At 36.8% G+C, this 21,204-nt stretch overlaps 1 protein-coding gene across 1 annotated transcript in view; it reads left to right on the top strand.

Annotated features, from left to right (window-relative positions):
* Window positions 1-21,204, top strand: part of ATRX (ATRX chromatin remodeler) — a 112,126-nt gene that overhangs the window by 29,548 nt on the left and 61,374 nt on the right. Inside the window, exons 6-9 of the mRNA XM_015812713.1 lie at window positions 4,241-4,360; window positions 5,860-5,969; window positions 7,514-7,581; window positions 8,966-11,697. Of these exons, the coding sequence (XP_015668199.1) occupies window positions 4,241-4,360; window positions 5,860-5,969; window positions 7,514-7,581; window positions 8,966-11,697 (3,030 nt within the window). The remainder of the gene's footprint in view (window positions 1-4,240; window positions 4,361-5,859; window positions 5,970-7,513; window positions 7,582-8,965; window positions 11,698-21,204) is intronic.

The following is a 21,204-nucleotide window of genomic DNA, read 5'->3' as shown; positions in this document are numbered from 1 at the left end:
TCGCTAAGCAACCAATTGTACGTTGAAGACTCCCTATATCAGAGGTCTCCAACTTTTCCGGCTTTGCGGACAGGTGGGGGAGGGGAGAAGGGATGGTTCCATGCGAGCCGCTTGCACAGTTGGGGATATGCCGTTTCCATGGCCAGGTTCCAAGCGGCTCACTGCCTGGTATTAGGTTATGGCTGGGGGGGGCGGGGTTGGGGACCCCTAACCTATACTCCTGCCACTTATTTTTCCCACAACAATAACCTATGAGAAGGGTTGTTCTGAGGGAAAGTAACTGGATAGAGATGATCAGAATAGCAAACAAATTAAAGGCACATAATTGATAAATTGAAAGAGAATCTACTATTTGGGAAGCTAAAGCTAAAGAATTTTAATCAGATAAATCTTCACGTACCTGTATTAGGGAGATAATACATAGATAATCCATATGTAGAAATGATTAAATAGTACATCTGTATAGAAAAAAACAGTTTAGTAGGAGAGTTTAACAGCAGGGAATATGTAGATTTAATGTACATTCAGTTAGATAATTTAATACTATTAAAAAAGGAATTTAAAATACCTTTTTAAAAAAGTGATTGGTATGATTTCTTTAGTTAATCTATCATAAGTATCCTTTTATAGTGCCCACTGTGCTCGCATTGGCAGAGTTAATAGATCTGTCTTGACTCTGATAATTCCACTCCACTCCTGGTAGGCGATTGATGTATTCTTATTAAATAACCAATACTCAGATGTTTTGAAGGCAGTTGCAACAGTTTTATTTATAGCCTTAGCTTACAGAAACTGTTTGGTGCATTGTATATGTATATTGATAATTTTATACGGTTTTCTCTTTTATATATGTATGTACTATTAATACTTGTATTAATGGTGTACTGTATTTTAAAATTCTGTCACTTTGTCTGTGGATCATATATAAATAAATCATAATATAACTAATATTGGTTTACTGAAGTATAGAAACACTGGATGTTGCAGATCACATATAAATTATATTGCACTATATTTGAGTACCTTAATCATGTATTATCACATTTATTAGTGAACTATATAATCCATATATTGTCAGTATTTTATCACCAATATATAATGCTAATCATTATCTTAATACCTTACTACAATGACACTATTTGTGCCCTGTATTAGTGTGAATGTACACATGCGAAAGATGAAGTACGTGAAACTCATTCAAAGCAGGCCAAAAAGGCGGAAAGGTTTACCCAGGAATATTTCAGCGCATGCTGCATATGGAAAAAATCAGTTATTATCTTATAATCATTAGATATGATTCCCAGAATGTGGATGAGAAATTGGCACTCAATGAAAATATTAGGAGACTTGAAAAAGACTGCCAAACTAGGATTGGCAAAGCCTTCTATTGAAGGGTTTTTTAAAAACCCCTTGGAATTATAGTTCTTTAGAGTCAACACAAAGGTTAGATAAAGTGGCTAATCCTCAGAACCCAATAACTCTTTCTTTTTTTTAAACAAATTTTATTGGTTTTTTAATTTCTTAAAACATAGTATTGAGGACACACCGTGGTGCTGGGGTAATCAAACATCCTAGAACAAAACATATATACATAATACAATCAATACATCAAATATTCCCTCTCTTTTTCCCTCAAATAGCATAGTATATTTAAAATGTCCAATTCTAGCTTAAATTTATTCAACCTGAACCTTTTAAAGCTTTATAAATTTACCATACCGTAATCAAATTAACTTTAAATAAAGACATTTTATCCCTTCCAAGTATGTTCTACTTTCTTAATTTTATCAAAATCTTATTTATTTCTTCTTCCACTAATCTCCCCTATTTAAAGTAAAATATTAATCTATCCTATACCTATCTAATCCATCAATCAATCTCTTTAAGCTGACAAGATAATATCAGACCTTAAATCCTTTCAATCCATTAAACAGAATTCAAATCTCATCCAGTTAATTATCATAACTAATAACATCCATATCATCAAAGAATCACATCATCTTATTAAATTTCAATTAATTAATAATTCAATTCAAATCTAAAACATCTCTTCAATTTTCTTCATCCCATTACATAATAATTTTCATACAAATGAACCTAACATTCTAAAAAAATACATTCTTAATATTCTAGATTACCTTTAAACCATTATATAAAAATATCTCATTTTTAAACAAAAATATTGATCTATCCTAAACATATGTAAATGTGTATATCTATCTATTCTATACATGTCTAATCCATCAATCAATCTCTTTAAGATGACAGAATAGTATCAGACCTTAAATCATTTCAATCCATTGAACAGAATTCAAATTTCATCCAGTTAGTTATCATAACTAAACACCCATGTTATATAAAACAAACAAGTCATCTTATTTAATTAACATTCAATTAATTATTCAATCCAAGTCTAAAACATCTCTTTACTTCAAACTCATAATCTTAATCCTTAGATCAGTCCATAATTCTAGGTTGCCTTTAATCCAATACATGAAATTTTAAATTTCATTTTTCAATCTTATTCTAGCTTTCCTCTTATGCCAGGCAGGTTTCCATAGCAAAGCTTTCCTTCCAGGTGATGAATCTCTTTTTGTTGCTTGTAGTGTCATTTGATTCAATGAAAACCATCTTGGTCTCTGCATTGGCCCTCTGTTTCTCTTGTCCATAAAGCCTCGTTGCTTCAGAAGTTCAAAACTCAGTCTTTGCTTTTCCTGGTCTTCAAAGCCATAGGTAGACTGCTGTTGTGGCTCCGTCCAGTGGGTCCCTCTCATCAGAGGAGGAAGGCTCTGAACATGACGGAGAGGAGATGGCTAGGTCTCCCTCTCCCGGCCCTTCCCCTCTGGTGCAGCCTTCGGTGCCTTCCGACAGCGAGGAGTTTGGCCAGGAGCCCGGTGTTTCTGGGATTGGCCAGGAGCCCGGTGTTTCTGGACTTGGCCNAAGTTTGATGAACACTCGGTTGCAAGCATTCTGGCAAGTTCTCGTGGCTTATCTTTGTTTGCTGTGGTTTATCATTAAAGACTTGGCAGGCAGCTACGAAGTGGCTGCCAAGACATTCCGTTGCCTTTATCTGTGCCGAGTAGTTTGTCAGGCCTCGGCTGACTGGTTGGGGGGTGTGGGTCGGACGGGGGACAGAACAACTGCTTATAGGGCAAGATAAAATTCTCTTTGTTCTCAGTTAAGTCCTCTTCTTGTATAATCTGTTTTGTAGAGTAGTCAGGTGTAACCTGAAAGTCAGTTTTAAGGTTTAAAGTAGGAGTTCTGGCTCTTAATTCTGTAGTAAACTCTTTTATTGTAGTGCATATTTCTTCTTTAGCCTCATACTTTTCCAGTATAAGTTTACAGTTTAAATGTGATTGAGGCTTCTCCATTTTAACAATAGTTGAAGAGAAATCCTTTTTTCTTTTTTTTTTCTTTTTTGCTTTTTTAGTAGAGGCTACAGTTGAGAAGTATCCACCCCCACAAATCCCACAGCTGGCTCAAATTATCTTTTTTCTTGAAAAATATGTTTGAAGGCCAAAACCATCTCATCTCTAAATAGTCAAAATTCCAATATTAACTTTTGACCAGTAGATGTCCTCAGTGAGCTAAAAAGACTTTTTCAAACGCATTTTTTTTTCTTTTTTTCTATTTTTAAAAGAAAGAATGGAAAAAGAAATACTCTACCAATATATTACCGCTCCAAAAAACCCCAAAAAACAATTTTTTCTGTACCTCAACGTGAATAGAGATAAAATATAGTCTTTAAAAAGGTTTTAATCTGTCCTTTTGTAAAACGCCTTTGTTCCCACACATATAAAAGCCGCTTTTTCCAGACGGGGAAATAATTCCAAGAAAGCTTTTGCAGGCAAAGACAACACAGGGTGAAGAGAGGAACAAAAAGGGTCTCACCCAGATCATCCGCGGTGGGTCTATTGCGCTTAGGTGTCAGTGTGACTTTCGGCTGGTGCAGCAGGGTGATCTGTCATCTTGCAGGCCGATCTTTGCTCCGTCGGCCCTAAGGAGATAGCTGGAGACACGGAGGAAGCTGCCGCCCTCCCCTATCTACCAGCAAGCCTCCTCCTCGGTGGTTGCCTCTCCAGGGTGACTTTTTACTCCCTAGGGGGTCTACCGGCGAAGGAAACTCCGGACGGTGCGGAGAGCAGTCTCCAAGCACGTCCGGTGTCGCCGTTTCCCGGAACCGGAAGTCAACTCTGATTTCTATAAATTTTATTGTAATTTTTAACTATAATTTTCCTAGGAACTATTGTTGTACAACCAGAGCCAGTACTTAATGAAGACAAAGATGACTTTAAAGGACCTGAATTTAGGAACAGAAATACTGCTAAACTAAAACCAGAAGCTCAGAAGAAACGTGGAGGTAAATGTATTATGAATTACGTTAAATTCTATCTTTAAAATGTTCCACATTGGTCATTACTTTGTGCATATTGTATGTTTGATTTCAATGTCTTCTGATCTCTTAATAGGCAAGATAGGTTAATAAGAATTACATTACTTGTATTGCCAACTGGCAGTTGGGAGTTAGGGTGGGCAATCTGATAGCCCAGAGATATAAGAAGACCACAAACTCTTTTCCTGTGGCACCAGCTGCCCTGCCATTCATAGCTGCTAGAAATCAGCATCAAACTTCCTTTACATTTTGAGGTGAGAAGAACACAAAAAGGTAAAGTAATCTAAAATAATCTAAAAAGCAAGATCATCTAGTTTCCCCAAATTAACTCAAGTTAAAAAAAAAATCCTGTCTCTGTCCACCTTTGTGATACATCATCTCCCATTCTGCGTCATTTTAAAACCCAAAAGAAATCTCAGTGTGCAGAAGCTTAGTGTATCAGGTGTTTGTTCAGAAAAAGCTATCAAGAAAAGAGAACTATTTTATCAGCCGCCTAATGAACTTTTAGTGAGCCAATTGCTGTTAGGAAGTGTGTATTGGATGATGTAGTTTCTTATTCATGCCATATAGAAGATTTTAATGGCGTGCAAAATGTTTCTTGGAGAAGCAGTTCCTGTATACGTGATATACTAAACAAATTGAGCATAGTTGCTCACTAATTGTTTGCTCTTGCTACTTAAAGGAAGAACCAACTGCCACAAATCTTTGTTATTGTCCTATAATATAGCTTAGGTGTGTGTAGAATCTGCAACCTGAGAAAGTTGTGTATGGACTTGGTAAATTAAAAATGTTTTGTGAATTGCAAAACCAATTGTGAGACTGATGCACAATTCCCGTGCTAATGGAAATCAGGCAAATCAGCAGAACTGTATGTAGGCTTGAAATTTTGATATATAAATATTAATTATTTTGAAAATGTGAAATACAGTTTTACTTAGAAGTTGAAACTTCTTTTTTGTTCAATTTGGGATCTTCCTTAAAAGCTTGTTAATCCTGTTGTCTTTATAAGTCATATAGTATTTATATGTAATTTTTACAACGTTTATCCTTTTATTTATATTAATTATAAATTATAATTTAAAAGATATAGTTGATATCTACTTAGAAATCTTATTCATATTATGATACTGAATTATAACTATACAATTAATTTAAGTGTAGGTGAATGTCTTGAAATGGAAGCTAATAATTTTTATCTTGTAATAATTTATTTGTTTAATAGTATTTTTCTACACACCTTATAATAACCTCCAATTCAGGGTCTTCCATATGTGCTTGATAATATGACACAAATTGTGCCATCAAGAATCTTTTTTCAAATTATACTGGATAAAATGTGTTAAAACAATATTTTACAGAAAAAATGAAGAGTTTCTAATACATTCTCTCCTCTCTCTCTCTCTCTCTCTCTCTCTCTCTCTCTCTCTCTCTCTCTCTCTCTCTCTCTCTCTCTCTCTCTCTCGTAGAGGAAGGGCTTCATGGAATTGTTAGCTGTACAGCTTGTGGTCAGCAGGTGAATCACTTTCAAAAAGATTCTATCTACAGACATCCTACATTGAAGGTTCTTATATGTAAGGTATATATATCTATATATATCTATATATATCTATATTCTCTTTCTATCTCTATGTACCAGCATTCTCATGAATGTATCAATAGGCTGAAGATAAATTTATTGATGAAATCCATTTTGTGCTTGTATGCACTCATGCACCGATTTTTGTCTTCTGCGGTCTATAAAAAAGCACCATCTCTTTAAACTTGTCTCATGAAGATATGGATTTTGGAATAAGACAAAAATACTTTTGAACCGAGAAAATATCAATAATTAATCCATCTCATGTCAAAGGAGACCTGATGCATCCACAAAGGAAAGCACCCACATACCCAAAGTCAGGGCCTATAGGCCAATCACAATATGCTTTATTAATTTTAAATTTTGTCAGAGAAAATGTTACTATACATTTACTATTTACTATATAGTCTTTGTTTAGCAACCATAATTAGGACCAGTAAGTCGGTTGCTAAGTGACACAGTCACTAAGTGGAAAATCACATGACTGATTGTGCTTACGGTTTTACTTTAGCTTTCCTTTGATTTACAGCGTCAGAAGGATATGATGCCAAACAGCTAGGTGAGGCCCAACAATGGTCGGTGTTTCTGGGGCTCAATTCACAAAGAAGCCAGATTAAAGGGCAAATCCTATAGTACTTTTTCTTTACTCCCCTGCCTTTGGAAAGCTTGGCATTGGGATAATTAGCAAGAAGGGAATTAATGTTTGTATTTACATTCATTGGAGATTACAAGAGATTAAGCAGGAACACAATGGGGAGCAAACACTGAAAGCAATGCGCTGGTGCTGGCTATTTGCATAGTGTGCTTGGGGCTCCAACCCTAAGCTGGTTAGGAAGGAAACAAAGTCTTCTCAGTTACAGGTAGCAGCTGTCAGTTGGTTAATTAAGGTCACAGAGCTGAGCTTCTTAACTTGCATTGCTCTTTTTGGGGAAATGCTGCACTGCAGAGAAAAGCAGCCCAGGGAGAGATTGCAATTTGAGACTGTATTAACTAACTGTTACGGAAAACTCATGACTGAGAGACACAGAGATGTATGAAAGTCATAAATGTGAACATTGGTCACAAAGTTACTTTTTCACACAGTTGTTGCCCAAAGCAGCTACTAAGCAAGGTCTTCTGTATTTAGGCATGTTCAAAGGTCATGCATCAAATAAAGAAATGAAGAAAATGATAATTCAAACATTTAATGTAATTTTAAATAATAAATTGTCTATGGAACATAACTTTGGTACATACTATATATAGTATGGCAGGATGGGGATGTGAAGTATCTAGAGACCGGTTCGACTGAAGCAGTGTATACATTTCATAAATAAAAAAGCTTGACTCAGTTTCAGCTAAGTTCTGCCTAGTGTTAGTGGAGAAATAATATTGTAAATTACTTTGGAGCAAAATTTGTGTTTTATATTTGCAAGGATGAAATAAAAAAAGACCTCTCAGTGTCTTTAAAAAAAAGCAAATTTGTTTATAGATAAGTAATAATGGTGTTAAGCAATATAACCCAGCAACTCAAGCATTCTGAAAAAAAATGTTTTTCTTGATAGACTTGCTTCAAATATTATATGAGTGATGACATCAGCCGTGATGCAGATGGAATGGATGAACAGTGTAGGTAAGTGTATAAAAGTGCCATTTAATTAAACTTGATAAATTGAATAGAAATTATCTCGCATTGTTTAAAGTGATCAGAAAGCAGATTGCTTTATCTTCTTTTGGAGAATAATGCAACTAATTATTTACCCCCATAGGGTTTTTTGTCAATATTAAAGGTTTGTTAATATGCCTATATGGATTTGATGTATTAGAGTTACTGAAAACATGTTCCTACAAAAGTTGTTAATTGATCTTTAAATAGGAGAAATAGTTCACCTCATTCACCTTGCCTTTTATTTTTATAATCTGTACGATTTAACTTGCATTTAGATCAGAAGTAACTAAAGAACAATTGAAGGGAAGTTAATGAGTTATGGGATGCCAAGCCTTTTATAGTGTGAGACAAGTGCATCAGTCCCATTGAACTCATGCTTTGAGAACAGCTCTGAATTTTCAGTCTCATGCATTATTGGCTGCCCTCTAGGGCAGGGCTTTTCAACCAGTGGTACGGGTACCACCTGTGGTACATTGGCACCTGGCAGGTGGTACATGACCATCCTAGAAAAGGGGTAGCGGGGGAGGGGAATGAGCTGAACCGGTGGCAGCACTGCACAAGCCTGAGCGAGAGACGGCTGGAGCTGCAGGGCTGTCAGGGTTCAGCGGAAGTGCCACCATCAGCACCAGGCTCCAGCTGGAGCTCTGCGCTGATCCTGGCGCTTCTGCTGAGCCCAGAAGAAGCCCCAATCAGCTGGAATGTTGCAGCATCTCCAGGGTCTTGTAATTTACATTCAGATGCGTGGCAACTGATCCATATTTATGACGGTCACAATGTCCCAGGGTCATGTGAAGTGACCAAAACCTGCTGCAACCACCCAGCAGATGGGGGGAATAAAAACCAAACAGCCCCCCACCCCACCCCCGCTGCCAATCTTCATCAGAAATGCTCACAACAATGAAAACCTCTGACAGGAGAAAGAGTGCGGCCGGGCGGGCAGGCAAGTATCTTGCTCGGCTGTGGCTTGGGGGGGCACTTTTTTCAGTGCCATTGTAACTTCGAACAGTCACTAAGCGAACTGGTGTAAATCGAGGACTTATCACTTTTTTCCTTTTTTTTTTTTTTTTTGGGTCATCAAGTTTTTGACACCTTGCTAGGCGACTGGTGGTACTCGGATATTGCCATATCCTAAAAGTGGTACAATGGGTGAAAAGGTTGAGAAGCCCTGCTCTAGGGTATCTGGGTTAATGCTAATTTCGCTTGATTTCCTATAATAGAAAATGGAGATAGACTTATCTTTTGAAAATAATATAGCTCCTTGTATCCCAGTTTTATTGTATATTAATGAAAAACTTCTGTCATTTGTTCATGTGAGCATATTTTTAAAATGTTAAAACTTTAATTTCAGATGGTGTGCTGAAGGTGGAAACTTAATTTGCTGTGACTTTTGCCATAACGCATTCTGCAAAAAATGTATATTGCGCAATTTAGGCCGAAAGGAGCTGTCAACCATAATGGATGAAAATAATCAATGGCATTGCTATATCTGTCAACCAGAACCTTTGCTGGACTTGGTCACTGCTTGTGATAGTGTATTTGAAAATTTGGAACAATTATTACAGCAAAATAAGAAGAGAATCAGAGTCGACAGTGATAAAAGTAAAATATATGATAATTCCCTTAAATATTCTTCAAAGAAAAATAGTTCAAATTGTAATGGAGAAGAAAAGAAATTAGATCATCCATATTCTGGTGCTCTCACTTATTCTTATAAAGCATTAATGGTGCCAAAAGTACTGTTGAAAAAAACAAAAAAGCTTGTTGAAACCACAACTAACATGAATGCTAGTTTTATAAAGTTTCTCAAGGAGGCAACTGAAAATTCTGAAATAAACAGAACAGTACATATACGTCAGTTGAAGGCTTTTAAATCTGTATTAAATGACATAAAAAAGGCTCATGCAGCATTGGAGGAAGGTCTGAACCTGGAGATTCAAAATCTGGGTGCTAAATTCAAACAGAAACATACCAAAGAGAAAGAAACAGAAATTAAAACGAGTAACAGTGAAATGAAAAGAACAGAAGGAAAAGAATTCAAAGAAACTAAGATTGTATCAGAAATCAATGAGCCTTCCAGTGATCAGAGTGTGCCAGTAACAGAACGGACGGAAAACAAAAAAATGAACTGTAAAGATAAAAAGTCTGGCAAAAGTGAAGACCTTCAATATAACCCTAATAACATTGAAGCAACAGATATGGATATTGTTTCTGTTCCTTCATCTGTTCCTGAGGATATTTTTGAATCCTGTATGGATGTGCAGAAAGCAGGTGTACAGAGTATTGTAAACAGAACAGAACATGGTTCAGTAAATACTAATAAATCTAAAGATAGTAAAGGTGGGACTAAGTTGATACATTCTCCCAAAGTTAAGAAGGAATTGGTTGTAAAATTGACCCCAGTTTCCTTCTCTTGTTCTTCCGTAAAATCTGAGGATCCAGATGAAAAACTGGAAAAGGGAGAGGACAAAGAAGATGGAAAAGAAAATTGTAATACTGAATGTATACCAGAAAAAGATTTCTTTCCACAGGTAGAAGATCATGATCTCAGAAGGTCTCCACGAGTTAAAACTACACCTTTAAGGCGTCCAACAGACATAAACACCTTAACTTCTAATTCTGAAGAAGATAGCAATGAACCATATGGTGAAAAGTATGACAGAAAAACCCCACAGTCCAAAAGGAAAAAAGATAAGCCGAGCTCTCCGAGTGGCACTGTTTGTAGTCCTCAGTCAAGCAAAGGGCTTACTGTAGACCAGAGTTCTGATTCTGATGAAATACCTGCTGTTCTCCAAGAGGTAGCCATGATGAGCCATAATTCTTCAGATCTTGATAGCAGCAATGAAATACCCAAGGATGTGCTAAATACATTAAAGAAGCGAACGGTGAAGGAGGAGAATGGAAAACGGAAAAGGAAAAGTTCTAGCTCTGGTTCAGATTTTGATGCTAAGAAAGGTAATTCAAATAAAGATTTAGGTACTGCTAAAAAGAAACGCCAGGACTGCTCAGATTCTTCTAATAATGATTCTGAGTTGGAAAGAGAAAATACAAAGAAAACAGAGCAAACAAGGAAAACTACAAAAGAAACTCCAAAGAGAGAGAATTACGTTTCTATGGAAGAGGAATTACCTGAAAAAGAAACGAGAGAATCAAACCAGAAGCAGCAAAATCAATTGCCCAGTGAAGTTGATGAAGAACTTTTAATTTCAAATATGGAGAAGGCAGGTAGTTCTTTGGCAGACACACCTGGTAAAGAGGCATCTGTTAAAGAAAAGCAAGTGCAAGATTTCAAAGAGAGCTCCTTGAAAGGAAAACAGAATGTTTCATCAAGAAAAGACAACAGCAGCACATCAGGCCAGCAAAGCAAACTATGGGGGAAATTACGGGATTTATCTTCTGATGATGCAGGACGGTCCCCAAAGCAAGAACAAAGCAGTGAGTCCTCAGATGAGATGAAGAAAGCCAAAAAAGAAAAAGAAAGCATAAATGAGAGAAAGACCTCTGAAAGGAGGCAAAGTGATTCCTGTTCTGAAATTGAGAAGCCTTCTCCTGGCAAAGAAAGCTGTAGTGCTTCTGGAAGTATAAGTAAAAACCAAAAAACACCTGAAGGAAAAATAGGAAGGAACTTAAGAGAGAGAATTTCTAAGAAATTCCAAGATAATGTTTCAGATGCTGAGAAGTCTCCCTCAAACAAAGTGGGCGGTGACCCTTTGGAAGACCATTTAAATAAAAAGGGAGAGAAGGCTAAAGAAAAAAAGAAAAGCCCTAAAAGGAGGAATTCAAAAAAACCAAGAGGCGAGTTACTGTCTTCTTCTGATGAAGACTTCTATGAGGAGAAAAAGAACAAAAAGAGAGGGACAGCCAAGAAGGGAAATAGCAAAGCTGGCCGTAAAGAAACAGGGAAAACTGAATTTAAAAAAGCCAAGGACGCGTCTGTCAGTGCGGCCACCTCATCATCATCAAACGAAGCTGAAAATGAAAATTTGAATTCAGCAGGCGAGGAAAGCAGTGATGAGCAGAAAATAAAGCCAGTAACAGAAAGTTTGTTGGTGGATACAAAACCGGGATTTTTTCAGTCTTCAGGTGTGCAAATAATTAAATCTAAACCTTTGTTAATTAGTTCTTTAGACAAAAAAATTCTCTATACGTTTTTGAGCCTAATCCATACATTTTACTAATTTCTTGGAAGAGTTTCATTTTTAGGGTGCTTTGCATTTAGGTTTCAAGGATGTTATTTGGATCAGTGCTGAATTGCTGGTCTTGTTGATACGACTGTTAAAAAGAAGAAATTCAGTATAATGGTTAACCAGGTGCCTCCTGGAAGCCCCTTTTTCCTTAGGAGGATGAACTGCTTTTGAACTGCTAGGTGGGCAGGAGCTGGGGTGAATAATGGGAGTTCACCCTGTTGCGCGGCACTCGGGTCTTGAACCCGGGCTGTCAGCTCCCCAGCTGACAAGCTCAGTGTCTTTAACCGCTGAGCCACTGTACCTCAAGTGCACACGCATATACACACAAACACTTAAAATGTTTGTATTTTATTAGAAGGTCTAAAAACAATCAAGAAAAGTTAATAAAGTAACAGTTGGAGAAAAATAGACTTAAAATATGCAGATTTATTTTCCAATATATCATTAGTTAATTATGAATGACTAAATATAGTACATCATTTAAAAAGTTTTAGGAGGTTATATTAAATTCTAAATTAAACATGAATATCAAAAACCAGGTCAGCAGGATAAAAATCACTGAGTAAGATTATATGCTACAGTAAATTTAGTTCATGTTGCCCAAATTTTGTTCTAATGCAGATGTCCTCTAAAATTGAAATATGGACTAAGGAGAAATCTAGATTTCAGATCCATTTATTAAGTTGTAAGGGAAGAAATTCCATAATTGCATAGCTCTCAGTGGGGAAATCTCTCTTAAAACCTTATATTAGACCCTTCCCACTGATGCGAATATATGCTGGGCCTCAGGCAGAATTAATATTCTAACACTAATGTGTATATCCTGATTACTTAATATAAGGGCTAGTAATTTGTTATAGTGTGAATAATAATGATTATTTTTATTGCTCATCCTACCAGAAACGTACAACTATAGATTATTATATTTTAAAGGCATTTAAGTTGCTAGTCATCCAGACAGCTTTTAGAAGCACATTTTGTAGGTCAGTTGGGTGCTAAATGGATCAAAACATAGGCTGGAGGACAAGCTCTGAAAGCTGTACAACAGCTGTACAAAATCTGTAAAGGCTGTCACTATATTATAGTTTTGAAGTTAGATACTCAAGTATTTCAAAATTCACTATTTGTTCAAGTTTTGTTTGTTTAAAACACATTAACATATTTAGAGAAGAGAAACAGTTTGATGTAGAGGTTAAGATATCAGGCTAGAACAGTGGTGGCGAACCTATGGCACGGGTGCCAGAGTCAGCACTCGGAGCCCTCTTTGTGGGCACATGTGCCGTTGCCCCAGCCTTGCCTCCGCCCGCGACCCCCTCACCAGCAACCCCCCTGGAGGAAAGTCTCCCCCAAGCGTGGGTCACGCGGAACAGCACAGCCAAGGACATGGCAGCCAGGCAGCGTAGACAAGACTGCCCTCATGCCCCAACACGCACAGTTGATGCTGTGGGGCCCAGGCAGAGGGCGTGGCTGCCATGGCGCTGCTGGGCTGCCTAGGCGATCTGCGGCGGGCCCTGGAGGCGGTGAGTGGCCCTGCAGGCAGGCAGGGTGGGACGGAGTGGTGGCAGGGCAGGGGGTGGAGTGGGGCAGGGGCAGGGCCAGTTTTTGGGCACTCGGTCTCTAAAAGGTTCGCCATCACTGGGCTAGAACTTTGGCAACATTGTGTTCCACTCCCGCCTTAGGCACAAAGCCAGCTGGTTGACCTTGAGCCAGTCACTTTCAGCCCTAGGAAGGAGATAATGACAAGCCACTTAGGAAAAACCTTGCCAAGAAAATGGACCTGTCGAGGCAGTCTCCCAGAATCAGATACGATTGAATGTAAGAAAAAAACGCACCCTCAAATGCTAAATTGGCTTGCATTTTTTTAATAAAAACTAGGATTGTATAGTAGGAAACTGAAGGTTTTAATATGATAAAAAGGGAAAAATACAGTTGCATATGTATCACATTGGGAAACAGTTATAGAATGGTCATATAAAACCCACTCTCCAGATAGAAATATTTATTGGCCAAGTTTGATTGGGCACACGAAGACTTGTCTCCGGTGCATAAGCTCTCAGTGTACATACAAACAACAAAATAATATCGTAAGATACCAACAGTAGAAGGTAAAAGGAAAGATGAGAAGGTTAATAATAATACAACCCTACTACATGGCTAAGACACAAGACAGTGCTGTGGGAATTAGGTGTTGAGCAGAGTGATGGCACAAGGGAAGAAACCTGTCCCTGTGTCTTGTTTTGGCATGCAATGCCCTATAGTGGCATCCTGAGGGTTCAGAGCCAGATTTAACATTCTTCCCTCAGCACTCCTCCAGGGCAGGTATAAGAGAACACCAATAGCAGAACGGGTGTGTATATGTGGTAAAGGAGAAGACAAAGATACCTCACATGTTTTATTGTACTGTGAGTTATATCGAGTTTATAGCACAGTATATATTCTCCCCTTATTAGAGAGATTGCCAGGGAGGGCAGACAATTTTTATGTAGGCTTTCTCCTCCAGGACTCAAACCCCTTCTATCACACATGCAGGGGCAAAATACTGTGTTGCGGCAATGTCCACAAGAAAAAAATTGGTTACAGATCTATAGCCGTCAACTTGTGCCAATTTTTTGGAGATACGTATCTCTAATAATGTTTGGAACATTACACACTAATCGGCTATCCAGTCACGTAAACTAGGGAGTGACCATAACATTTTGAGAACATGTATTTTCTTAACAGGAATGTTATTATTTACTATTAATGTTAGTACTATTATTATTATTATTATTATTATTATTATTATTATTATTATTATTATTATTATTATTATATTATTATTATTATTATTATTATTATTATTTTAATATATTGTAAAAAGTGATGGCTATTGCTGGTCTATGACCGTAATAAAGTTATTTGTTTGTTTGCATCCTGAGGGTAGAATTTGAAACAGTTTATGTCCAGGATGTCTGTAGATACAGTACCTTCTCGGCCCCCTTTCTGTGTCATGCAGTATACAGGTCCTCAGTGGAAGGTAGGCTGGTTGCAATTGTATTTTCTACAGTCCTAACTATCCATTGAAGTCTATCTGTCCTGTTTGGTTGTAGTGCCAAACCAGATAGTTATAGAAGTACAGAAGCCAGATTCAGTAATTCCTTTGTAAAACTGTTTCAGCAGCTCCTTGAGTAGTCTCAGCTTTGAATTGACGCAGGGAGACCATTCTTTGTTGTGCCTTTTTAATGATGGTTCTAATGGTAGGTGTCCATTTCACGTCCTGAGAGATTATACAACCCAGAAACATGTAGGTCTCTACTGTTGATACTATGTTGTCTAATATTGTAAGAGGTGGTAATTTTAAGTGTATTCAACTCCAGATTGTTCTGGCTGCACCACAGGGTCAGTTGTTCAACCGTCTGTCTGTATGCAGACTTATCATTGTCTCGAGACTAATGACTGTTGTATCATCTGCTGTGCATTGATGCTATATATTGTGGCAACTTTAATTTTGTAAGAACATTTCCTGTTCTAAAATTGCTGAAGGGTTGCACTGCAAGAACTCTGAATAAATATTGAAACGGACTGCTTTAGCGTTCAGTAAGATTTCTTGAGAATTGGGGCAGTGGATTTGAATAGGTGTTACTTCTATTGAAGAATTTTGTGGTAGTTTTTGTAAGCAATTCCCTTGGAAACTTTGCTATTATCTAACCTCAGTAGGATCTGCATCTATTGGGATAGAATACAGTGAGGGAAAAAAATCGTTTGATCCCCTGCTGATTTTGTACGTTTGCCCACTGACAAAGAAATGATCAGTCTATAATTTTAATGGTAGGTTTACTATAACACTGAGAGACAATATAACAACAAAAAAATCCAGAAAAATGCATTTCAAAAAAGTTATCAATTGATTTGCATTTTAATGAGTGAAAGAAGTATTTGACCACTTCGCAAAACATGACTTAGTACTTGGTGGCAAAACCCTTGTTGGCAATCACCGAGGTCAGACGTTGCTCGTAGTTGGCCACCAAGTTTGCACACATCTCAGGAGGGATTTTGTCCCACTGCAGAATCTTTCCAAATCATTAAGTTTTTGAGGTTGATGTTTGGCAGCTTGAACCTCCAGCTCCCTCCACAGATTTTCTATGGGACTAAGGTCTGGAGATTAGCTAGGCCACTCCAGGACCTTAACGTGCTTCTCCTTGAGCCACTCCTTTGTTGCCTTGGCCATGTGTTGTGGGTCGTTGTCATGGTGGAATACCCATCCATGACCCATTTTCAATGCCCTGGCTGAGAGAAGGAGTTCGATTTTGGTCTCATCTGACCACAACACTTTCACCCAGTTCTCCTCTGAATCATTCAGACGTTAACTGGCAAACTTCAGATGGGCCCGTATATGTGCTTTCTTGAGCAGGGGGACCTTGCAGGCGCTGCAGGATTTCAGTCCTTCACGGCGTAGTGTGTTACAATTGTTTTCTTGGTGACTATGGTCCCAGCTGCCTTGAGACCATTGACAAGATCCTCCCGTGTAGTTCTGGGCCATTCTCATGATCATTGAAACTCCACGAGGTGAGATCTTGCATGGAGCCCCAGAACGAGGGAGATTGACTGTTATTTTGTGTTTCTTCCATTTGCGAATAATCTCACCAACTGTTGGTCAACTTCTCACCAAGCTGCTTGGCAATAGTCTTGTAGCCCATTCCAGCCTTGTGTAGGTCTACAATCTTGTCCCTGACATCCTTGGATAGCTCTTTGGTCTTGGCCATGGTGGAGAGTTTGGAATCTGATTGATTGATTGATTGCTTCTGTGGACAGGTGTCTTTTATACAGGTAACAAACTGACATTAGGAGCACTCCCTTTAAGAGGGTGCTTCTAATCTCAGGTCGTTGCCTGTATAAAAGACACCTGGGAGCCAGAAATCTTGCTGATTGATAGAGGATCAAATATTTATTTCACTCATTAAAATGCAAATCAATTGATAACTTTTTTGAAATGCGTTTTTCTGGATTTTTGTTGTTATTCTGTCTCTTACTGTTAAAATAAATCTACCATTAAAATTATAGACTGATCATTTCTTTGTCAGTGGGCAAGCATACAAAATCGGGGGATCAAATATTTTTCCCCCTCACTTTATGTAAAATACAATAGGCATAGTTTTAAGGCATTTTCATCAGCATTAGGATTGATATAGACAATAGTATTGCTGAATAAGAACTTGTAATATTTTCAGTTTTCTTGGAGTATTTCGTTGAACAATATACTAAAATAATTTCTCTACAGAAGTACAGAGTGCCATTCACATGAAGATTTATTTGAATTTATTTAAATTGTGAAGTCAGTCCTCATCAAGAAGAAAAAATGCAGTATAAAATTCCTTAAATTATAACCATGAAGGACCCTTTGTAATAGATTTCTTCCAAGTTAGATGTGGTAACCAGGGCAATTCACAGGAAAGCCCTCTGTGTTTTATCTCTGCTCATTTACTTTATAAATGCTTTGAAAAAAAGTAAATGATCTCAATGAATATTTGCCAAAATTGTAAGAAAGGCGAAATAGTATTGTGCTTTATGCTAATTCTTTTTCTATAACTCCAAGGCTTATAGTTAATTTTAGTCAACTAAAATTAGTGCCTTTTAGTTCATTTTCTATTACAAGCATTTCTGAGTCTAGTCAGTGAACATGGTTTCTGTAATCAAATTTAGCATAAGTAAACCATTCTTAATAGCATGGTGTTTTGTCCCACTGTTCCTCACTTATTGTACTAATGGATTTGCTGGCTGTCTACAAACTTTAGCACTTTATATACTGTATACCAAAGGGAGTTGGAACTCCACTCTGTAGCTGTCAAATATTTTCAGTGCTCCTCCATAGTTTCTTAGTGATTTTAGGGAGACCCCCTCAGAATTAAAACCTGTTTCCTCTGAGCCAAGTAATTATCACTTGTGACTTATTTTATTGACTTTCAAAATGACTACAGAGCATTTTTTTTGCCTCTGTAGTGTTGATCACAACAGTATCTGGCTCAGCTCTGTCACTTTTTTCTTTGGCCAGATTTGATTGCAGGAGCAAAACCAAAACCAAGCGAGTTTCCTTAATCTTCCTTTTCTTTCTAGGTTTGCCAAACAATAATCTTGCTTGGCTGTGTTAGGCTGGAGCTGCTTGGGTAATGATTCCATTGCTTTTATTTTAATTACCCAACTGGACTGTTAAGTTTAATGCTTTTTATTTAAATATGACACAGCCATTAATATATTTGCTTTTTAATTGGTTTTATAGGGGAAATGTTTTTTTTTTTTTTTTGTGTTGTTTTTTAACATGCTGTGAGCCGCCCTGAGTCCCTCTGGGGAGAAGGGCGGCATAGAAGTTTAAAAAATAAAAAAAAATAAATAAAATAAAATATTCACTAAGTATTTTTTGTCAATGGCTAAAAAAGAAGAAAGATATTACTCTTGGTTATCTCAGTTTTCCCATCATTTGTATAGTGTTGTTCCTGTTTATTATTACAAAAACAGATGCTTTGGTCCATTGACAGCAGAAAAAGAATCATTTTTTAAATATAAAACTACTATAGGATCATAATATGCACTCAGTTCCTGGAACCTTAATTACTGCCTGATTTTGATAATGAACATATCTAGTTTGTACTTTTTATTAACCATAGATTGATAAATTATCACTCAATATAAATTGATGTTACCCTACTAAATTATTAAAATAATATTCAGTAACTCTTGGTTAAAATATTTGACTTTAAGCGTGCCATCTCTAATATTGGGGAAAAAACAAGCCATTAATTAAGCAGGAGGTTAGCTAAAGTAATACTATGAGAGGTACCTTTAGGAAAATGTAATCTAACAATTGCAGTCAAAATTTGTATAGCCAAAGAAGAAGCACTTTTATAATGACATGCCCATTTTAATTATAACATTTTTAATTATTTATATTTAATGCATTGGGGCTAATAAACAGCTATGCTGGTCTTCTCCAGTAACCAAAACTGCTATAAGATGGTCATATTTTTTTCATTTAATTTTAACTAACATTGTTCGATAGTATTTCAAAGGAAAAGTTATAATTCACAAGAATAGTAGCACATTTGATCCTAAATAATGATTGGGGATCAAATCAAAAGCTACTTTTAAATCAGTAAAATCTTACTTTTTTATATTTCAGTATTAAACGTCGATTAGATTCTAATCAGAGGTAGAATCAGCTGTTGTCCATTAGATTAACCTTATTTAACTACAGCAAGACAACCAGTATATCTTCTGCTTCAAACTATCTTAATAGTTTATTTAACAAAAATATAGCATAATGTTTACTGGTCATATTGACATTTACATTGCATTAAAGGATGATCATTCCCAGCACTGGATTTTTTTTTAAAAAAATAATGAACAGGATTTGCTGTCCTTCTAATTTATATATGCCAACAGTGCTGCTAAAGGAAGAATGTACCAACAACATACAACTGTCACATATTAGTTAAAAATGCTACAAATGGTTTACCCATATTTTATGACATATGTGACAAGTAAAATCTCTGTTAAATTCCAAATAATTGTTAACAGTATTTGGAAAAAATGGATATAATTTGATATATTTTTCTTTATAGTAATAATAATATTTTTTATTTGCCATATGCTTCTTTTTAAAAATGCTTTTAATATTTTATAATTAGTGTAATTATATCCTTATGCTTTCCAGTTGCTTTTTGTATACTTTGTGATTAGCTTGAAACTGTAGGGATTATGCCATGCTAAAAAAATTCCTTGTTTCTGTTCTAAATATCTAAATATATAGATAAATCTAAATAAATCTAAATATTAGATTTCTTGGTCTTGTCTCCACTAATTCTTTTGAGCTAGGTTTGTTTTTTGGCTTTAAAAAGATCAACATATTCACTTGATTTAAAATTTTGAATTCCTTTTGAATAAAGAAAGTAATGTGGTTGAAACAAAAAAAAAGATGCCCACAAAAATACCGAGCCTGTGTGATTTCATTTATGAGGGTATTTTCATAGCACAGTCTTAAGGCAATAGAATTTAGTTAGCGATGCTCTCAAACATTAATGTTGGAAAAGTTAAGCTTGACCCTGAACTGGTCCAAGACATTCCTGAGTGCTCTGCTGCTCATAAATGGCCTGGATTAACTGGAGCAAGATGGCTTTTATAAGGGGAAAATGACAGAATCGCTGGAATCCAGGCCCTTACTCTTTCTCACTGGAAAATACACATTGCAGAGAAATGAAAGTATTGATGTCCTCTATACTTTTTCTAAAACATTGAAAGGGGGAGACAGATTTATTATTCAACTAAGAGGTGTCTGATACTTTTTCACACTTTTATGAGCTACAGCATTTCCCCCCAACTTCTTGGTGATTTGTGGTCTAAAATTTAACTTCACTCTGGGATTTTTGATTCTGGTGTAGACTGATTTTGCAGAAGCTTTTAGATGATATGCTTCTGACATACCTTCTTTTCCTCCCCTGCCCAAATCCTCTTCAGAAGGACCTCTAAAACTTATTGTGAGCTTGTGGGCAGCAAGATACTCCAGGAGACCCTGATGAAGGACAGGGGACTCTAAAACCCTTAAGAGAAAGCCCTATTTGTCCTCCCTCTTATGTGGAATCAGCACTAGGAAGCATAGGTATGTCTACTGAAAAACAGAACCCCTGAGCAATGGATTAGCCCCCTCGGATGCAAGAACGTAACTTGGGCTGGGTTTTGAGAACACCTCAGTTTTAAGAGACCAGCTGTGTGTTACTTGGCCTTGTTGCTTTTTCTTTGGTAGACTTTGTGTATTTGAATCATTTGGATGTTATTTGACTTCCTATGTGCAGATTTACTTACAATAGTTGCTACAAGCGGGGCTTTTACTAGAACCACTAGAATTTTTTAATATGTTCTTTTAAAATTTTCAATTCATAAATGTTTCCTATGCCCATGAAATTGAGAAGTTGCCCAGGTTTCTGTAACTAGGAGAAGAAACATAATCTTGATCCCAATGACTACCATCTCTAAGTATTGTATTGCTTCCTGCCAAATTGCTTATCAACTAGCCACCCAACACTTAAGTGGTTGTCTTGGTACTGATCTCCTTCAAATTTCACACTGCAAGGAACATTTGCCCTGTGTACAAAGGGGAGCTATCAGCACTCCAAGCTAGATCCAAGGGGTGGCTTGTAGACTGAGAATTTGACTTTAATAGTTCTTACATTGCTTCTACATTGAATTTGCCAAAAATCAGAATAGTGCTATTGATAGTACTCTTCCAACTAAATTTTTATTAAAAGGCCTATGTTTTCATGCGCTGCAGTTCACTTCATCAGATAGAGATGAAATACTTTGCAGTGCACGAAAGTTTAGGCCTTTTAACAAAACTCTTTCGTTGGAAAAGGTGCTTCCAGACTCACCCTGATTTTTG

Source organism: Protobothrops mucrosquamatus, unplaced genomic scaffold (genome assembly GCF_001527695.2).
Source record: "Protobothrops mucrosquamatus isolate PMUCROS unplaced genomic scaffold, P.Mucros_1.0 scaffold108, whole genome shotgun sequence".
Lineage (NCBI taxonomy): Eukaryota > Metazoa > Chordata > Lepidosauria > Squamata > Viperidae > Protobothrops > Protobothrops mucrosquamatus.
Note: the sequence above shows the minus strand (reverse complement) of the source record. Positions and strands in the feature narration are given on the sequence as shown.